General features: G+C 38.5%; 1 protein-coding gene across 2 annotated transcripts in view; it reads right to left on the reverse strand.

Moving 5' to 3' along the window:
* Positions 1-20,308, reverse strand: part of LOC145988801 (nuclear factor NF-kappa-B p105 subunit-like) — a 114,244-nt gene that overhangs the window by 52,412 nt on the left and 41,524 nt on the right. For both annotated transcript variants that reach the window (XM_083123994.1, XM_083123993.1), the window contains exons 7-10: positions 13,888-13,981; positions 9,792-9,910; positions 6,577-6,738; positions 4,116-4,262 (exon numbers count right to left, since the gene is read on the reverse strand). In XM_083123994.1, the coding sequence (XP_082980120.1) occupies positions 4,116-4,262; positions 6,577-6,738; positions 9,792-9,910; positions 13,888-13,981 (522 nt within the window). The remainder of the gene's footprint in view (positions 1-4,115; positions 4,263-6,576; positions 6,739-9,791; positions 9,911-13,887; positions 13,982-20,308) is intronic.

Below are 20,308 nucleotides of genomic sequence, written 5' to 3' on the forward strand. Positions count from 1 at the left end.
CCTGTGCATAGCACCACGCCATGAAGGCGTATAGGGGTGTGGAGGTAACGCCCCACACTTACTTGATCCGGTCTTGAGTGGGGGTGATGTGATCAGCATCATGCCCCTGACCACCTTTACCCCCCAGGGTTTCCCCCAGGTACCCATGTTATTTGATGCTGGGTGGGCACCGGGGCCGCTTCCATCGTTAGAAAAGTTCCCGGATTTGAACCGGCCGGGGATCGAACCCGGGACCTTTAGCATGGTAGTCAGATGCGTTACCGACTGAGCCACCGAGGCCACTGCAGGTAGAATAATTATTTTAACAAAACACTAGTTATATCAATTTGGCTATTTTGAAAACTATACAGGCTACAAAAAAAAAAGGTGTAATGAATTCAGTTTCAAAAACTAATTAAGAGGGTCATTTTTCTTGACCTGGCAACACTGTTGGAATATGCTCCTCTAGTGGCCATGTGTCAAATGATGAGCAAGTTGTGTTCTGGAGAGTTATGTGAATGTGTTTATGTGTTGATTGCATACATTACTCCATGTTAGTGAATTAGAACCAGTTGAAGTGTGGTGTGTGTGTGTTTCATCAACCTAATAATGTTTATGCACCAGGAACAGTAAATATTCATAAAGTTTCAGGTTGTACGTGGACAAAACGCATTGAAAATTCTCAAGGGATTACAGGAGGCTTGTGGTGCCTCAGCTCTTCCATCTCAGAACATAGGTCCTCCATGACAATGCGAGGTGCCAGTATGTCCCTTACTTGCCAGACACGAGTACGATTTTCCAAAAATGAAAGAATCACTATGAGGGAAATGCTTCCGTGCTGGAAAAGTTTCCAGCATCATTTCTACTATAGAGCACTTTCTTTGCACTCAGTCACAAAATGATGTGCTTAATATATACACCGCCTGTCTTGATATTTAGAACCATGTTCTCACAGCAGCAGGAGATTGCACTGAGGGATTAAAATCACATCTAGGTCACTCGTTGCCACTTCAAGAAAAATGAACCACATAATTATGATGTAAATTATTCTTATTGGCAATTTGTTAAAAATTTGTAACCAGAAACCAGGAGATACGCCAATGTACTGATTAGTACCCAAGAAGAATATTGTAGTTGAGTAGCAAATGCAGCTCCAACTTGTTTAATTGTCGACTCCAGATGGACATTGCACTATATAAGCACTACACAATGTAAGGGTTCTTAGGTGTTTTTAAATAGTTTGTATTCAAGGTTCAAACTTGCAATGGTAACTGTGAAATGGAATCATATTCAGTTGCTTGCCTAACCCCAAATGTCACCGCATGCCCCTGGAAATTCACAAGGGATTGCAGGAGACTTGTGGGACTCTGATCTCCATCATAATTTAAAAAAAAAAATATGTATTAAAACAAACTGAAACATAGCTCCTCCATGACGATGTCAGGAGTCATATGTTACATGACTTGAAGAAGTTGCTGCAGAAGGTACTAGAGCATGTCCCTTGCTTGCCAGACATGAGTCTGTGTGACTAGGATGTACTAGATGGACATTGTGCATTCTGAAAACCAGTCAATATCACACTGGAAACCATTTCCCTGACCTGACATACTTCATCATCATCTTTTTCTTTAAGTGGTTTTCTGAAAGACCATGTTTATGCAACCAAAGTGTTTGACAATGTTGAACTTACACAATGCCCAAAATGCTGAGAAACTCATTTCAAGAAACAACATACCACAAATAGATCACATATTGAATTGTTATGAAATTTAAATTGTGTTCGATTGTTTTGAATGTTAGGGGAGACCGGGGTAATTAGAACAGGAAACAGCCTGTAGAAGTTCCACTGTAAATTACTCAGAAAGTTACTGATGGATTTTTTAAAAATTTCTACCATACAAAAGGACATCTTTTGTATATTTTTGAAAAAAATAATGACCATACCTGCATTGCAAATACTCATCCAAAAAAAAATAATTGTCATGACACCATAAAATTGTTCCAATTACCCCATTTGGGGTTAATGGAACATAAGTTAGAAATTTCAACTGAATAGCTTTAGATTGCTGTTGGGGTAATAAGAGCATCATATATAAATGTCTCATTTATCCTGCAAATTTGAACACAATAGCTCTACTTCTTCTGGAGTTATCAATGCTTGTTTAAATAAAATCCCAAGTTAACGTCTTTTTTCATAAAGTTCAATTTCCCAGCTGTGAAGCAAACATGTGTGAATGAAAATCAGTGTTCTATGATTTATTTGAAAGGTTATAGGCCATTCTACAATGTAGTAAAGAAAAAACTTCTAATAGTTACATGTACAATCTAGTATATCAATTAGAAAAAGTACAAAAAAGCATCTTTTTTGGAGAAAAACTTACTCCAATTTGTAACAAGTAGTGCTAATACTTATGAAAACACTTAAGATAACTTACATTAACAGGTTTAACTGTCGTGAAAAACTAATATATCCAGAAATTAAGCTTATCAGTCTCAAAAATCAATTATATATGAAACCATAAAATATAGGCTACATGACAAAAGCTACACCAAAGAACACTTGACCCATATTAACATTTGTCAGTTTGGCACCAGTAGATCTACTGATTTGAATGTTTGATTTCTTTTTTGAAAGCTTCATACTTGCTCTTAATGATGTCATACAATGGAAGGGTATATGGACCGATTCCATTTAACTCCAAAGGTCCGTAAAATATAAACTTCCTATCAATTTCCTCAACATCAGGGCTTCGTGGCCAATCGAACTTGCCAGTTTCTTTTTCCTCCAGAAACTTGATTGTTGCTTTAGACTGGCCATTAGAGATTTTAATAATTCTACCAACATACCACTTTCGTTCGTAATATACAGCGTAGTACTTTTCCAGTTTGAATAGGCCTACATCGTCATAGTCTGATTCTATTTTACTATGTATATCACAATATACTTATCTAATGATTACAATTACCATTTTTTGAATGTTGATACAAAATACCAAGTATGACATCATATTATACATTGAACAATTTTAAAGAGTTGACCTTTGTATATAAACCTTGATGCCAATGCAAATGTACACAATTTCAATAAATTTAATTATAAATTTCAATGTATCATATCTTTCTTGTCTGAAAGAACACATATGATTGAAGATATTTGTTTTTCATATTGCCAGTCAAAAATAACTGTTATGACTAAATTATTATAAATATTGCACAAATGTGGAACTTTGAACTTAGCCTAACCATTTTCAAATGTTCTTATGACAATGTATTATTTTTATTGTCACATTCATGGTATTTCAAGATGATGTTCTTATTACCCCATGACTGTTCTAATTACCCCAAGCAAAATCAAGCAAATTACGCAATGTTCTAATAACCCCTTTGCAGAAATTTTTGGGGTAATAAGAACTTCGCTTATAAAAACCAGGCAAATTGCCCATAGACAACCAAACTCTCATGAAAAGATGTGTGCCCTTATATTTTATTATAGGGGTGAAGAAAATTTTGCAAGGGTTCTTTCATTCACATCCAGTATATGCAGAAGCAGAGAAACACCAAGCATGCGTCACATCATTTTTTGCAGGTGTATAATAAAAGCCAAATAAAACTTACTTTTGTGTAGTTATTCCAATAACAAATTTTCTGCATGTAGGTTTAGTGTAGGTACATAGGTATGAAATGTTATTACACCAGTCTTTTCGTTTTAAATTATTCTACATTAACATGTTCCAATAACCCCATGTTCTAATTACCCCGGTCTCCCCTAGTTAAAAAAGAACTGCCTAAGCTGTTCTATGATTCTATGTACAGTAAAATTAGACAAGTACTTTGATTCCCTTACTATTCATTTCTTACATGCTTCTTTTTCAATACTTTGTGACCACCATGTATTTTTCATTTACATAGTTTGGTACCTTCAGTACTGGCACCTAAATATTTAGTGTGAAACAATTGAGGTCCAACAACAGAACAGTGACACCTGATACTTATTCATCAACTCATCATTTGAAACTTGGTCCTCTCTTTGCCTATCATAATATGGGTATCATCTTCATAAAGTAAAATCAAGTGTTGGCCTGAATAGTCTTGTTCTTTCCAGATAAATAGTAATTTTAGATCATGAGTGTACCTACCTCCAGAATGAAGAGTGTCCTCTGGTATATCTGGTGCTTCACTTGAAGCCACAATTTTGTTGAAAGGAGAATCTAATTCTACAGAATTTAAAAATTTATCGATATCTTCCTGTTCATCATTGCCCTGTATTGGTGAATAAAATGGATCTAAAGAGAAATAAAAATGTATTTAAGATTTTATTTTCATTAAATGCAAAGTTAGTTAAAATTAAATTCACACGTTATCATAAAACATTGTTTCTTTGCATTTTATTTAATATTTTATGTTGAGTTTCTGCCACTTTGGGTAATCGTGAAAATGATGACCAAGGGATATTTGCAAAAAAATACCCATAGCTAGAACCATGGGCGTTGGTCTACTTTTTTTCAATTTTTGGCAATTTAAAAACGAAGCACTTTATTTCCTCTCATTTTGCGTCATTGTTTAAAAATGGTCTTGACATACCGAATTTGGTATGAAACTTTCATAGATTGCAACACAAACTTTGTTAATTTGTAACTTTTACACGTTTTGAAGCTTCTTATACTACTGTGTTTGCTGCTGCTACTAATGTTCGAAGTAACTATTATGTAATCTTGGTTGTAACAAGTACTATGTTATTCATATAATAAACTTATTGGATGCTAAAATAAACTAAACTAAAACTGCTACTACTGCTGCTACTACTACTACTACTAGTAGTAGTAATCATAATAAAATAATAATAACATAATTTAAAATATTGATAATACAATAATTTTGAAAATGGACCAATCTTTGACAAACTTCTGCATATGCCACTGGTCTATATCAGAATACTTTTGAGGGGAGGGGGTAACTTTGACATCTTCGGTTTGACCCCCTAGGAAAATTTCTGGTGACGCCCATGGCTAGAACACATCTCAAAGTTGGAACCTTCGGTGCAGTCTGAAGTGGAAATTCTTAACTGGGGGATGGTTTGTCAATTTTGTGGATATATGGGGGAATGCTTGTATGAATCAAAATGGGAGACAATGCAGCAGGTGGGGGATTTTATTCTAGCTGGGAGGAACTTCATTAAAATTTTCTTACCTGAAGAGATATCCCCCCCCCCCCCCCATGTTCGGTGGCAAAATCAAGATTCCATCATTCAATCTACCCAGGCCAATCTCTGTGGCAGAGTGGTTAGCACACCATGCTACAGTGCCAGGGGTACCAGGTTCGAATCCCAGCCTAGGCATTGTGTTCTTTCTGAGTGTACCTTCACCAATTTCACCATATCATCACTCATCCTCGTCTTTGCTTTTAGCCAAGAGTGGCAGAAAAGCAAAGTAAAAGAAGCCAAATTTATGAATCTGCTCAGTTTATTGCACGAGTTAATGAGCATTGCATACATGGAAACTGATATGATTGATTTCATTGTATAGGTAAATGGGACATATTTATCAAATACAGTACTTGGAATCTTATAGAATTTATCTGTAGCATCATTTACATTTTAATATTTTTTTAATTTGTTCCAATTGTTTGGAGTTCTTAGTAGAGCTTAGAAGAGATCTTTTTTTTAAAATTATATATTTTTTTCATAGGTTCTGATTTTATTCTGCATGGCTGTGAATGGGACAAAGCTGGGTGATAATTATTCTTGAGAACTAGTGGCATTTCGTTCTTTTTGACAATCACATGGTTCATATTAGTCTTGACTAAATCTAGTGTTATGCCTAGTGGATTTGTGACATTATTACTGCTTAAAGAATGTAGTTTGAGAAAATTTTGAAGCTCTAAAAAAAAAGGTTCCAGAATTTAGCATATTACAGTTAGGGTCCATGAGGTCTGGTATGCTGAAGTCTACAATTAAAATTAAAATGGCCATTTGGTCAGTGTGTAGTTATATGGCTGAATAATGTCTCATACATTTTAGGTGTAAATCAGGAGGAATATAGGTGGCACAAATGTATTCATTAGCTTGCTTTTCAATTTTAACTTTTACAATTAATGAGTGAAAGGTGGGATTGTCAAGAGTGCACTAAATTTTGGTGGGTTGATATTTCTTTGAAATAGCTAATAACATGCCTCCTCCCAGAGATTTCCCTGTGGACATTACATTGCCATCTTTTCTAAAGACTACTTATCTATTATCAAAAAGTTCTTTATCATTGTGTGAAGAAGTTAGCCAAGTTTCAGAACATATTACAACATCATAATTGCTCAAAATAATACTAAGCTAAAACAGTTTCATTTTTGTTCTCAACCTATGTATGTTCCGACATGCAATATTCATTTGTTTTTTAGCTTTAGGAAGGGATTGGTTGGAGGTATTTTTAATAAGGTTATTCTTTGCAGGTGAATTGGCAGAATAACAAGTGGCAACACTGATTGCATTATTATGTGTTTTGCTGGACCTGAGATTGATTGAAGTTTTCTCAAAATCATCATGACCTGAGAGGGTGAAGTTCTTACCTGCCAAGTATGTATAATAATTCACAGGTGGTACAGGCTTACCATATGAACACAATGGATTGGAAGCTTCATCGGGAACTTGGTCCAGTAGAAGATCAGCTTCTGTCTGTGTGCTTTGAGAAACCATTTCCCGTTGAATGCTTGAAGATAATTTGGTTTCATCACATGCTTCAGCCACATTAAGTTTCCGCTTCTTCCACAACACTGCACGAAAAAAGCAGCAGTACAAGTGATTAGCATATTCATGATTAATTACATTTTCTGTATTTATCTCTTATTAAGTTCAACTAGGTTAGGGTGGTGGTCACTTTAGAATCGTAGTAAAATTAGAGTATAATTTCCGGTTTTCAAGGCGAACTTTCCAAAAATTCAAGCAGATATTTTCTCTATTTCCCTACGTACCTTACGTATTACTGTCTCTCACCACCCACACACACATACACACACACAAATATATTAACAATGTAAAGGGCCTGTGTGATTTCAATGTATCCACAAACTCCAATTCAATTCAATTAAATATATACACTGAGTTCTCACTGAGTTACGACCACCCCCTCCAAACAACAAGGAACGGCCCAGCAGCTGCTCTGATCACATGACCACCACAACTGCAAGTATTGTGGTGAATGTATACACACAACTCTACATGTTAGCCGAACAGCACACGTTAGAATGGGAAGAGGTCAGGATTTACCATCGTTCCAAAAGGGCATGATTGTGGGTGCCCGAGCATCAGGTGCGTCAATAATCCAGACAGCGACACTGGTCGGATGCACCCGTTTCAGTGTAGTGAAAGTGTACAGAGAGTGGCAAGAAAACAGGGCAACAACCACCAAGAGGCAGAATTGCAAGGACATACGGAAGGTGACACCGCAGGGAGAGTGTCAAGTCAAACGGCTCGTGACAGCTCAAAGCATCATCAGCGTCCGGGAATTATGGGACCAATACAACAGCGGATGCACAAAACCCATATCCCATGCAACTGTGCAGCGCACACTGGCATGCATGACATTCCACAGCAGATGACCCACTCGTCACTGCCAACTTAGTCGCACTTGGGCCCACGAGCAAGCCGATTGGACCGTGGATGATTGGAAAAGGGTGTGTTCATCCGATGAATCATGGTTTTTGATGGGTGTGTGTGTGTGTATGTGTGGCACCAACAACACGAGGCTATGGACCCTTCCTGCATGGTGAGTGCTGTACAGGCAAGTGGCTGTATGGTATAGGGTTAATTCTGTTGGCATGGACTGGGATCATTGGTGTGTATGGACCACTGTGTGACAGCCGTTGTGCATCGGGAGGTGTTAGGAAACCACTTACATCCAGAATGCAACACTTCTACCCACACAGGGATGGCATTTTTCAGGACGACAATGCACGGTGCCACCAACATGGGACTGTACTTGCTTGGCTGGAGGAACCTTCCACAGAGATGCAACTTATGAATTGGCCCCCTAACTCACCCAATTTTAATCCCATAGACCATCTGTGGGATGTTGTAGTACAAGCTCTTTTAACCATGCCATCAGTAATATATGGTGTCAGATCTCCGTGGAGACATATCCTCGTGGAACCCATGCCACGTCGTCTCCAGGCCATCCGCTGATCCAAATGTGGACCAACAAAGTATTAGGTAGGTGCTCGCAATTCAGTGAGCACTCAGTGTATATTTGAAATATTTAATTTGTGTGGAGTTTACATTTGCCATTTCACATACTCAGACTTGAAAAACATCTACAAACACAAGTCATAAATGTTACAGAATATACTAATATAAAAAAAATTGTTCATTGTATAAGAATTTCAAACTAAAATTTACCTAATCAGCTTCAAAATATTTAAAAAAACAGCTGCAACAATCTTCTGTCTGTCAGGTAGATTGTTCTACAAAGTAAACAGACTTAATTCTGTTTTATTTTCCACACAGCTTTCTTTTCCTTCCTCAATAAAAATAAGAGTTAAACTGAGCAAAACTTGCCTCAGGGAATTTATATATATGTATAAATTCAATGGGATTGTGATTAATAAAGGTTGCAATTTTTCACGTCTACGGAGAAAAATTCAAGCAGAATTCACACAATTCCCAGTCAATAATTCACGCATCATAATTCCCAGTCAATAATTCACGCATAATTCCCAGAATTCAAGGACTTCCTAGTGAGTAGCCACCCTGTAGGTTCATATAAAGTCAACTCAATTCCTGTCCCTCACCTCTCTATAATTCTTCCCGATACATCATGTAACATAGATCATTAAAAGTTTGTGAAAATTGTCGCTCACCCACTACTAAGCAAATCTCCACCTGTACAACTATTTCCAATGTGATTCAAAATTACTAGCAGGGTCTCTGTGGCCTACAATTTTCGAACTGGAAACAACAAAATAAAAGTGTATGGAAGCATATGGAAGGTTAATCCAAAAAAAGTTTTATTTGACATTGTTGCACTCAGTGGCATATCCTGAAAATCCAACATGATTACCACATTTCTCATTTACTGTCTTTCTCTATAGGTGGGTTTCATCTGAGATCACAATGAACGCAGCTGCCATGTTTGTAGCCAATTTTATTTGTCATTCCAAGGAATCTTCCCACCATGTAGCATTCGTTACATCTGCACCAACTGCACATTTGTTTTAAATCATGAATATCTATCTGTGTTAGTATCTCCACCTGCTCGCTTGAATTCCGTATGCTTACAAGAATTGACCTCAATCATAGCTGCTTGAACCCATAATGCAACAGTTTGTGATGTAGGTGAAACACACCTATACACAAAGCAAGCAGTCAGGATGGCATGCCAGAGTCTCCTATTAAAAAAAATGGAAAGTGAAGAATGGAAAAATGAAAGTATAGAATTCATCATCTCAAATTCATTTCTGAGGAAGTTTGAATTCACATGAAAGTTTTGAGAGATGTACCCAGTAAAATGAATATCCTTATGCAAAACAAGCAATATACATCAAATATCCTTGACCACTGCATCCTACCATGAAAGCATATAAGGGTGTTGAAGTAAGGTTCTCACACATTCTTGTTCTTGATTATAGTGGGAGTGATGTGTTCAGCTGCTTCTATTCCATGGAAATTCATCATTGGTTGGGGGCTGGGTGAACCCAGAGCTGTTTTATACAGAGAAATTGCCAGGAAATTTCCCAGAGGCCTTTCCAACTGCACCCCTTGGTACTCAGATAAATATGCAACATATATAACGTTAAAATCATACTAATGATGTGTCACAATATTATTTTACCTTGGTCTGTAGGTATGTACTTGAAGCTTCTTAAATCACTCTTCTGATTCGTTTTTGCCCTGTACAGATAGTAAAACACATCTACACTTCTTGTAATAGTACTATCATATGGTGGTGTTCTGAAAGTAACAGAAGAAATTACTTAAATTACTAAAACTAAATTACTTAATACTAGCAATTTAAAAATATAGTGCTTAAAAATTTCAAATATATACTATTTGTAGTTTAAATGGTAATCATTGGCAATTTTATGAAGGACATTTGTGTTTATTTTTCAAAACATTCAATTTAAAATGCATTTTTTTTTTTTTTTAAACAATGTGATAGAATGTAGAGTGGCGATGGTCAATACGTATATTTGTTATCAGTAAAATTACCGATAATTTTGATGATCTAATATTAGCTATAAGAAGATATCGGAAGTAAAAAAAGGCTGTCTCTGTGGCGCAGGACATTGAGTGCTCAAGGCATAACCTAACCACAGAAAGGTTTCAGATCCAAGTGAATGCATGTTCCCTGGTGTGTGTGCACCCTGTTTCTAAACTTCTAGACATCCTTAATTGGCATCATTGCAATTAGTCTCAATATGCAGACAATTGATGTGTATATAGGAATGAGACAGATTAATTTGTACTCTATCAGTAGAGGCATGCAAATTTGTTTTTGATGAAAACACGAAATATGAAATAACATGCTGTAATATTCATTTTTCATGTTTCTGAAAGGTGAGGTGCATTTTCCTACCCTGTTTTGTCACGAAATAATGCGAAATGAACTGCAAAATGCGAAATAGACTCTTAAACACGAAATTTACCATTTATATACCGACGCGGCACTTTCTGAAGTCTGAAGTATCCTGTGAGTTATGCAATTCACGAAAAATTGATTAATTCTGCTGTAAATATTTGAGAAGCAAATATGGGCCCTTTTACACAGGAATAAACTTAATACTCTGGTAACTACATAAATGTGTTATTAGAAGGGATAAGTTTATTTTGTGTAATAAGTGCAGTTTTTAAATCAAATTTAGGATTATATTCACAATTTTAGAACCAAAATGTCACTTTATATAGCATTTTTGATGTGATTATTCACCGCTATAACACCGAATTTTATTTTATTTACCACTTTTGAACCCAAAATCGACTGTTTTTGTACCGAAATTTTACTTTTTTATTTACCAAAAATATGTGCCTCTATCTATCAGTATTGTTCAATATAGACACATCAGTGTATTGGTAGAATTAGCAATAGTTTTACCGATCTTATATATATCTAGAGACAGCCTGTAATATGGTGCAAAATTCTGCCATTTTATTATTATTTTATGTAAAGCAAATATCTAAATATGCAGTTTATTTTTTAAAGCAAATGCATTGCAGTCACTTGGTTACATACAATAAGGAAGTTAGTTAACCATTTGTGTTCTTCAAGAAACATTTGCAATTTTATATTGGATCAGTAGAAATCCATTATCAGCATTGGCAAATTTTATAGAGGTACTTCATCAGCATTGGCAAAAATTTCCTGTTGGTCCATCCGTAGAAGATAGTAATGTTAAAAAGTTTCAACACTAATGGATAGAATGGTAGGGGGAAAACCTTCCACAAAGACAAATTAATGATGCATCAGAAACATTCATGTCTGATGTAAGAAAGATGTAATAATACCAAATACAAGAAGGTATCAAAAAGTTTTGCCTGTTGAGATATAATTTGTTTCATAATAGAAAGATAGAAACAACAAACATACATATAGTTTGCCTGTAGTGTCCTCTACTCAGAGTTATCCCTCCACACAGTTGCCATCACCTTCGATGCATTTGAGCGAGCGTTTTATCCGCCCTCAAAACCAGTTTGGAAAAATTCCACAGAACACTCCCTGCCCCACTGTTCAGACCTGTTTTAACCTCCTGTAGGTCATCGAATCTCACGCCACGAAGCACAGACTTAGCTCCGACTTAAGTAGTTAAGTTCAAAGTGGGAGAAACCGACAGTGTGGACATGACAAGGAGTGGCAGGCCATCAACATCGTTGACCGACGACAACCACCTCAGAGTAATTTCTGATGCAGTGCACATGTCCTATGAGTCAGCACATGCAATGATTGACAGTTTGGGATACCATATAGTCTGTGCTTCGTGGCATGAGATTTGATGCCAAGGAGAGGACAAACAAAATAATATATTTTTCTAGCAAAGGACAAGCAAGCTCTGCTAACAATCTCCAGCCTGCGAAGATCTGTACCAGTCTTACTTGTGACTATTGGTTCCTTATGATAATTAATGTATACGAGGGTCACTATTTATATTTTGAGCCTAACAATGAAAAAACAGGAATTTGGCATTGAAAACTGCTTTATTGTTTTTCGAAGTATTCTCCTTTATGGTCAATACACTTTTGCATTCGTTCGAACCATCTGTCAAAGCAGTTTTTCCAATCTTCTTGAGACACCTCCATAATATGGTTTTTGAACGCATCAAAGGCATCTTCCGCCGACGAAAATCGTTGTCCACGCAATTTATTCTTGACATTCGGGAACAAGAAGAAGTCATTGGGTGACAAATCAGGATTGTACGGCGGATGACCCATCAATTCGATTTTTTGACTGTTCATAAAGTCGGTTGTTAGACGAGATGTGTGACAGCTGGCATTATCTTGATGAAGAATGATCCGATGGCGTTTGTTTTCCGTATTTTTCCGAAGACCTCTGGCAAACAAATTGTTGTGTATCATTCAGAGTTGACCGTTCTACGTTCCTCTAAAGGCACAGTTGCCACATGACCAGTTTTCCCGAAAAAACAGGCGACCATTTGTTTCGATGTGCTTCGAGCGCGAACAACTTTTGTTGGATTGGGTTCATCTTGAAACACCCATACAGTCGACTGCTGTTTACGTTCCGGCTCATATGCATATATCCATGATTCGTCACCTGTTACAATCTTATATACGTCTTTTGAAGCACCACGATTGTATTTATTGAGCATTTGTTTGCACCAATTGACGCGAGCGTCTTTTTGAGTTTTTGTCAAATTGTGTGGGATCCAACGAGAACATACCTTTCTCACAGCTAAATGATCATGTAATATTTTATATATGCTGGTGGAACTAATGCCTATGGTTGCCTCAATCTCACAGTATGTCACATGACGATCTTGCAGTATTAGGTTTTGCACAGCATCAATGTTTTCTTGAACAACAACTGATTTTGGACGACCTTCGCGAATCTCGTCGGTGAGCGAATGGCGGCCATGATTAAATTCATTATACCAGCGTTTCACAGTGGCAAAGGATGGGCTTCATCGCCAAATGTGGAAGTAAGTTGATCGATGCACTCTTGTCTTGATAATCCACGTCGAAAATCGTAAAAAATCACCGCATGAAAATGTTCACAAGTTAATTCCATTTTATTGTTGTCGTGCAATCTCCAAGGCAACATAAACAACACAAATCAAGCTATTGACAAAACATTTGAAGTACGTGATGGTTAATAATGCCAGACAATTCTGTGCAAACGTCAAATCGCGCCTAACTTCAATCAGTGTTGCCAAGGCTCAAAATATAAATAGTGGCCCTCGTACTAATGTCCAAAATTAAAGCAACAAACGGAAATTCTTTCCCGTGTGTCCGTTTGAGCACATAATTCGATCAGGTGATAGTAATATTTATGATGTCATAGACAACTGGTTTAAGATAGAAAATAAACTAACCTTAATGTGCCAGGATATATCAACAAAAATATCACGATAGCAACAGGTTAAACTTGGCAAATTTATATATAAAAAAAAAATCACACGAAGAAAGGATTTCTGTTTGTTGCTTTCGTTTTGGACACTGTAATTACCATGACTGAATGAAAATGTATGTACGAAATATATAATTTTAGCCTGACATTCATTTTCAGGGAGGGGCAGCTCAATGAGTGAATCCAGCCTTATGTTGACAGGAGGCATCTCAATGTACCCTAAGTTGTTGTCATGCTTGAGGTAGGCTTGAAAACTGGGTTGCTTCAGGCAAAATTTTTACTAACTTTTCAAAAAGTTATATATTGTCTGTGTGCCTTAATCTGATATCTATCTATTGAATATTTCTCTTACTTTATGACAAGTGCACATGGAAAGTATTTTTCCACGATTTTTGCCTCCTCTTTCCATTTGCCATTCTTATCACAAAAGAAGATCTTCACTTCCCCTGCAAAAAAAGAAAAAGAAAACATAGAATTACAAAACTGAATAAAAATTAGTATCATAACACAGTCGGTAACGCGTCTGACTACCATGCTCGAGGTCCCGGGTTCGATCCCCGGCCGGTTCAAATCCGGGAACTTTTCTAACGATGGAAGCGGCCCCGGCGCCCACCCAGCGTCGAATAACATGGGTACCTGGGGGAAACCCTGGGGGGGTAAAGGCGGTCAGGGGCGTGATGCTGATCACATCACACCCACTCATGACCGGATCAAGAAAGTGTGGGGCGTTACCCCCACACCCCCTATACGCCTTCATGGCGTGGTGCTAAGCACAGGGGACCACTTTACTTTTAATAATGTTAGATGTAGGCCACCAAAATTAATAGAACCTCTACAAGTAAAATTCACGGAAAAAAAATTTAAAATTAGTAATTCACTTACATCTAATTATTAACAACAGCATCTTTTAATCCCTGTTCCACAACACTCCACCTTTACCGGGCAGCTTCTGGTAGGAAAAACCCAAATAAACAACTAAATAGGCTCGTTAGTCCTGGGTTGCTATCCCGGTCCTCACCATAGCGCTCGGAACCAAAGAATCAATCACAGGCAAGAACTTACTGAATTAATGTTGCAGGGTGATGGCTGGAAACTTGCAGAAATGGGCTTTATACATTTATTTACAATTCAACAAACATGGCTTGGATTCTTCCAATAATTCTCTAATTTACATTATTTACATTTCTCTAACTTGAGCCCCACGGCAGAACTGCCAAGTGGAAGCTAAGCATCGGCGGAACTGCCTCGGGATGCTCTTTCTCATGGGAGGCCACTGAAGACCGAAGATCACTCTCCCTTCTGCTATCCATTTCACACACACTCTCTGTCCTGTCCTCTGTCAGAGGCCAAATTTATACTTCCTCCCTCATCTCATGGGGGAGGGCTGAAAGTTCAAATCTTATTGGCTCTTTTAAACTACACTGAACCATGGAAGAAACCCAAGCATACAGAGTTAAACACAAAAAAAGAAACAAATACTGTTTGTAACAGTATTATACTCCCCTCACCGAAAAAAAAAGGGCTTACCCAGGTAAGTCTGTGAGTCCAATGTCCTGGTGAGGTTTGCCTGAAAATAAAAATAAACACTAACACCGTCCACTTTACTTCACTCACTTTACACTTTCCGGAATAAGTTCCTCACTGCATCCTGTGATCTCTGGAACCGGTGACATCCTAATTAATCGTCGTGAAGTCCATTTCCCGGTGTGGGCAGTTTGACATCCATGGCAAGGATGTCCTCTTCCAGGTTGCTTCCTTCTTGTGAGGTTCTGGGATCGAACCTCTCATCATCCACTCCTAGGGTAGGAGTACAGTTCAGCACGTGAATTCGCGACACTTCTCTGCTTACTCCCAGCTATCGTTTGCTTTTAAATAAAAATAAATTTTTCTAATGAAGATGATAATTAGAACTGTCACTTTAAAAAAAAAAAAATTCTAAGGGATGTGGCAAAGGAGAGAAGGCTGGTTTGTTATGGTCTACCCAGCTGTTTCCCCCGAAGCTCCATGGGGTGTCTCTGGGTCAACTGACCATTCTTCCCGGCGCCTGTCGTTTCCACCAGAAACCAGTGGCAACTCTCGGCTTTTTGGAGTGAAGGAAGAAATTATGGTAAACCGAGGAAGGTTTGAAAAATCGTTCAATTACAGTCACAGATATCGCTTGTACTATGTATTGCATTTTGAATGTTACGTGTAGGCCCTTGCCCCCTTGAACGATGAAATATTTTAATGTGAAGCTATAAAAACCTACGAAAATAGCATTGACGATATTTAAATTTTGCAGGAATTTCGATTTTGTCCCGTCTCCCTGTCGTGCAGATTGAGGATAGTAAAAAGTGCTGCTTCAACTCTGAAATTATGCTAAATGCTTCAAAATTGTGCAAGGATTTATTATTAATTATTTTTTCGGATAACTGCAGTTTTAACTTCAATTATGCATATAGTATTCGAGTTTCGAACTTGCGTTACTTATTATTCACTACAGTTATGTGATATTGTTATTGTCGGGACGCGCTAGCAAGCGGCGTGGGACCACCCACTCTGGTAGCGACACGCTGTTGCCGGATTTACCTACTTCAGGATTCTCGCGAGCCCACAGAAACATGAGGAAGGCTGAACTACTGCAGCTCCTGAACTACTGCACAAACCCCAGTTCCCCATATATCGAATAGACAAGCTTGCAGAAGAAGCTGGACATACGGTGGTCCGTCTCCCGCCTTATCATTGTATGTACAATGCAATCGAACTTATTTGAGCACAGGTCAAAGGGCTGGTAGCACAGAGGAACACTTTGCCACCTTTTACACCGTAGAACGGGCTATCGGGGATGTGACAGCAGATAGGTGGCGTTCGGCTATCAGGCACGTATCCAGAAATTCTGTTCGGGGGGGGCTAAACATATATTTTTTTACAGGGGTATAGATAGAACATCGCAAGGTTTAAGGTCGATGGTGGCGATTCAGTTCCAAAACGGTGGGGGGGGGGGGGGGGGGGGGAAGAAAAGTTTACTTTCTCTTGGTAGACAAAGGTTAGCATTAAAAAGCCATAGTGCGGGGCCAAAAATGGAAAGCAACTGTCTCCTAAATCTGCCACTGTTTAAGCTGCTGTTCTTTTTCTTTCAGAACGTGATATCGGGACATTTTTCATCACTCGACTCCTCTGTTGCAATGTACGAACGTTGTGTTTGTGCCGAAAAAGATCTCAGTATATGTATGTGTTCGTTTCACGAAGCTGTTATGCAATGGACAATCCATTCGAATGTTTTGATTTGATTTATTTTATTTTACTTCGCGTTTTGTGCCTCTTGGTTAATTTGCGAAGATGGGGATGAGTGATGAAATTGATGAATGGACATTCACAAACAACCATGCCCGAGCGGGATTCGAACCCGGGACCCTTGGCATCGCAGCGTGATGTGCTAACCACTCAGCCACAGGGGCCCATTAGAATGTGTCTTCCAGGTTTGGATATGATCCTTTATGATGTTGTCGCCTGCCTTCGAAACGTAACCTTGACAAAAATCCTAATTTTGCATCCTTGTGACTTGGATCTTCAAGAGTTAGGAAGAATTCAGTCTGAAGGCACACACACGTCGTTTGCAATGAGTGACCCAATCAACAGAAACTTTTCATACCGTAGCGGCACGACAGGCTGCACAAGCCTGTGTTCGATTTGTGAAATCCTCAAGCGACACGTATAGCTTGTAGCTTTGGTGTGAAACGTGGTGGGTCAATCTCATTGTCACCTTCAAACGACAGCTCGTGTTGACCACAGAAGAAAAATATCTTGTCAACCGGTGGGAATGTCCCTTAGTTTTATTCTATCTCCTTTTTCTGTGCTTGTTAATTAAAATGACAACATCTTACGGTTGGGCATACACAAGAGATATGCCATGCAGAAATTTTAGCGGAAAATGCAGACTCCACCAGGCATACCGTGCCATTGCTCTACAGCGCCAGCAAAAGATCAAGCAAAGCCAAGGGTGTCTCGGTAGCTCACTTGGTAGAACAAAGAATGGCACGGTATATGCCAGAGACCCTGGTTTTGGAGTCATGGTCCAGCTTGCTTTTTCCGCTAAAATTTCTACATATGAAACATCTTCTTGCTTTCTCTTCTCGACATTCATAAAATTTTCGGCCCTCATGGCTGCCCCTTTGTGGTAGTTAGTGTTTGAGTGTTTTTCCAAAACAGTTGACTTAAAAGTCCTTTTTTAACCCATGAAACTCTCGGACTGCATACAGGAAATTTGGTCCGGCCACTAATAAATCGTCACTCAAAACTTAGATTTTCAGTCGATCTGTGCAGTTTGTTTCTTTTTTTTTTTTTAATGATGCTCCAATGCCCGTTACTGCTGAAATATTTACTTTAGAGACCTTCGATCTCTTCGGCTCATGACCCGAAACTAGCACTACACTGTCGGTAATGTCTTCAGCTTTGGACCCGAACCTGTAATAGTGGTCGACTTCAGCACTTTCCATCAAAATATGTCACTAGTTCTCCCCCCTCCCCCCCAATCTCTACATCTTATAAAACTGTCAATGGACACTAACGAATCACTAATCGACTGTCACACTTACTCCTGAAGTCTTATTGAATGATTCTGTTGTACAGACCAACCGTGAAATTGAATCCGCGCATTTATATCTATATTATATTCTGGAATGTTCCGCACATAAAATGTTTTGTAGTTCGACTCCACCTCCTATTCAAGAACGTTCCCTCTCGAGCTTTTCAGAGAATTAGTAATCCAAAGAATCGCCCGACTCATGGCGCTGCCTTCAACAGTGCTTTGTTGTGCAACTTCCAAATGCTCAAGTTCGTTGCGACAACACCGAAAGAGCAAGAAAAGATTACATACAATATTAATATAACAGGGTTATCCCTCAGGTTCTACAACATTCTCCGCTTTTCCTCGATAATTATATCTCTCTTTAAATTATAATCACAATATTTTATTTCACACACACAAGCCAAAAACCTCATTTTATCTAGTGTAAATCGAAAAATTTCGGAGGGGGCTCGAGCCCCTGAGCCCCCCCTCTGGATACGTGCCTGTCGGCTATATAACACACAAGGAAGATTATTTCCGAAGCATGGGAAAAGGAGGGAGTTGAAGAGCAGCAAATGGAGGATTTTGTAATTTCACTTGGGCGGGAAGACAACAGTGACAGTAGTAGCTCAGATGAAGATGTTCCTTTACCAACCAACAATGAAGATGATCTTGGGATAGTGCCACTACAATGGTAGCCGGTAAGCAAAAACAACTGATTCTTTAACTACTACTTCTGTTCTTTCATTCATTTTTTTATGTTTTTACATACAGGTAGCTCAAAGCATTAATAACACATGTACCAAATGTATCATTAATGTTAAGGAAATCGAGCAATTGCCAAGCGTTTCGTTGTAATTTATTGAACTCTGTATTGCCAGAGCCTGTATTCTCATACAGCTCCCAAATTATCTCACTTCACACACCCACATGTGCCTCCCCGATGGCACAGTGGTAGGGTAAGCGTTGTCGCCTTGTAATCAAGTAGTCCTGGGTTTGATACCTTGTCGAGGCACATAGTGGTTTGAATCCCACTTCCAACTGTAGGTCCATTCCAGATTAGCTGTAGTGTGCATAAAGTGGACTTTAAAACACCAACTCAATCAATCAATTCACACACAATTGATTTGTTCTTGATAAATTCTTCTCCGTAATACAGTAACTCAGTTCTGTAAAATTCTGTTTTGGAGGTGATTTTTTGTAGGTTCCTCAAAATATAATTTAAAAACGTGTTAACGAAACGAAGTTGTACGTAATTTGTTTATACGTAATTTGCCCTAATTTTCAAGAAATACATTTCATTTGTACGTTCTGAAGCTTCAACAATCGCGGCGTGATAAAGAAGGCAAAGAGAGGCGGCATGAAATCAAAGGAGAACGATTTGCCACAGTGTTGTTCATAACACAAGATGCATTTTCTTTTGTTGGTAATTGTGATACGATACAACATAAGTAAAAAGATGCCGGTAGCTGATGCTTGCAATGTACCATAATAAAAACACAACAAAGGTTCTTTCAGTGAAGGTTTTCGGTTGCTGTGTAGAGCAGGAAGATAAAATGTTTCATGCTTGCCAGAATGCCCGAGCTTGCCAACAGCTGACTAGCCTATCTGTGTGTTTGTGCGAACGTGGCAACGTAGAAATCCCCCAGCCACATGGCAGCCAACGAGGAGACAGAATTTGGTCACGTTCTGCCGTTCTGATTGCACGCCGCTTCTTATCGCGTCCGTACAGTAATTCTCCCACAAAATTGTGTAGAATGGCTCAACAAAAGAAATGAGTTCAGCATAGAACTTGAAACGGTTTGAGAAAACTGTTTGTTCACCCCCAACCTTCTATCGATTTCCTGCCATAAAATCTTCAAACGAACAAAAGCGACAGGATAAATAAAAGATAGAGGATGGATCGTGGCATGGTTGTAAAAAAAAGCTTGTCGCTGTGTATGCATACTCCCTTTTTTTTTTTAAACAAGTCCGCTGGTGAAGTATAAATAAGATTTGGACGTCATTTTATTTTTATTTCCTGAAAACATATTCCTCACTTCCTACATGGAGGAATCGCCCCTGCCAGAAACCGTATGTCATGCTTCGGGCATCTTTTCACCTGGTTGTTCACTGCAAATGCGATCGAATCTAAGTTTTCTGACCACTTGCCGTGTTCCGTGCAAAACTTGGCTATCGCTCTCTTAACTGTCTTAATTGCTGCTTTTGCGAGATCTGCTTGTGGGCG

The sequence above is a fragment of the Lepisma saccharinum genome, chromosome 6 (assembly GCF_977018435.1).
Source record: "Lepisma saccharinum chromosome 6, izLepSacc3.1, whole genome shotgun sequence".
NCBI lineage: Eukaryota > Metazoa > Arthropoda > Insecta > Zygentoma > Lepismatidae > Lepisma > Lepisma saccharinum.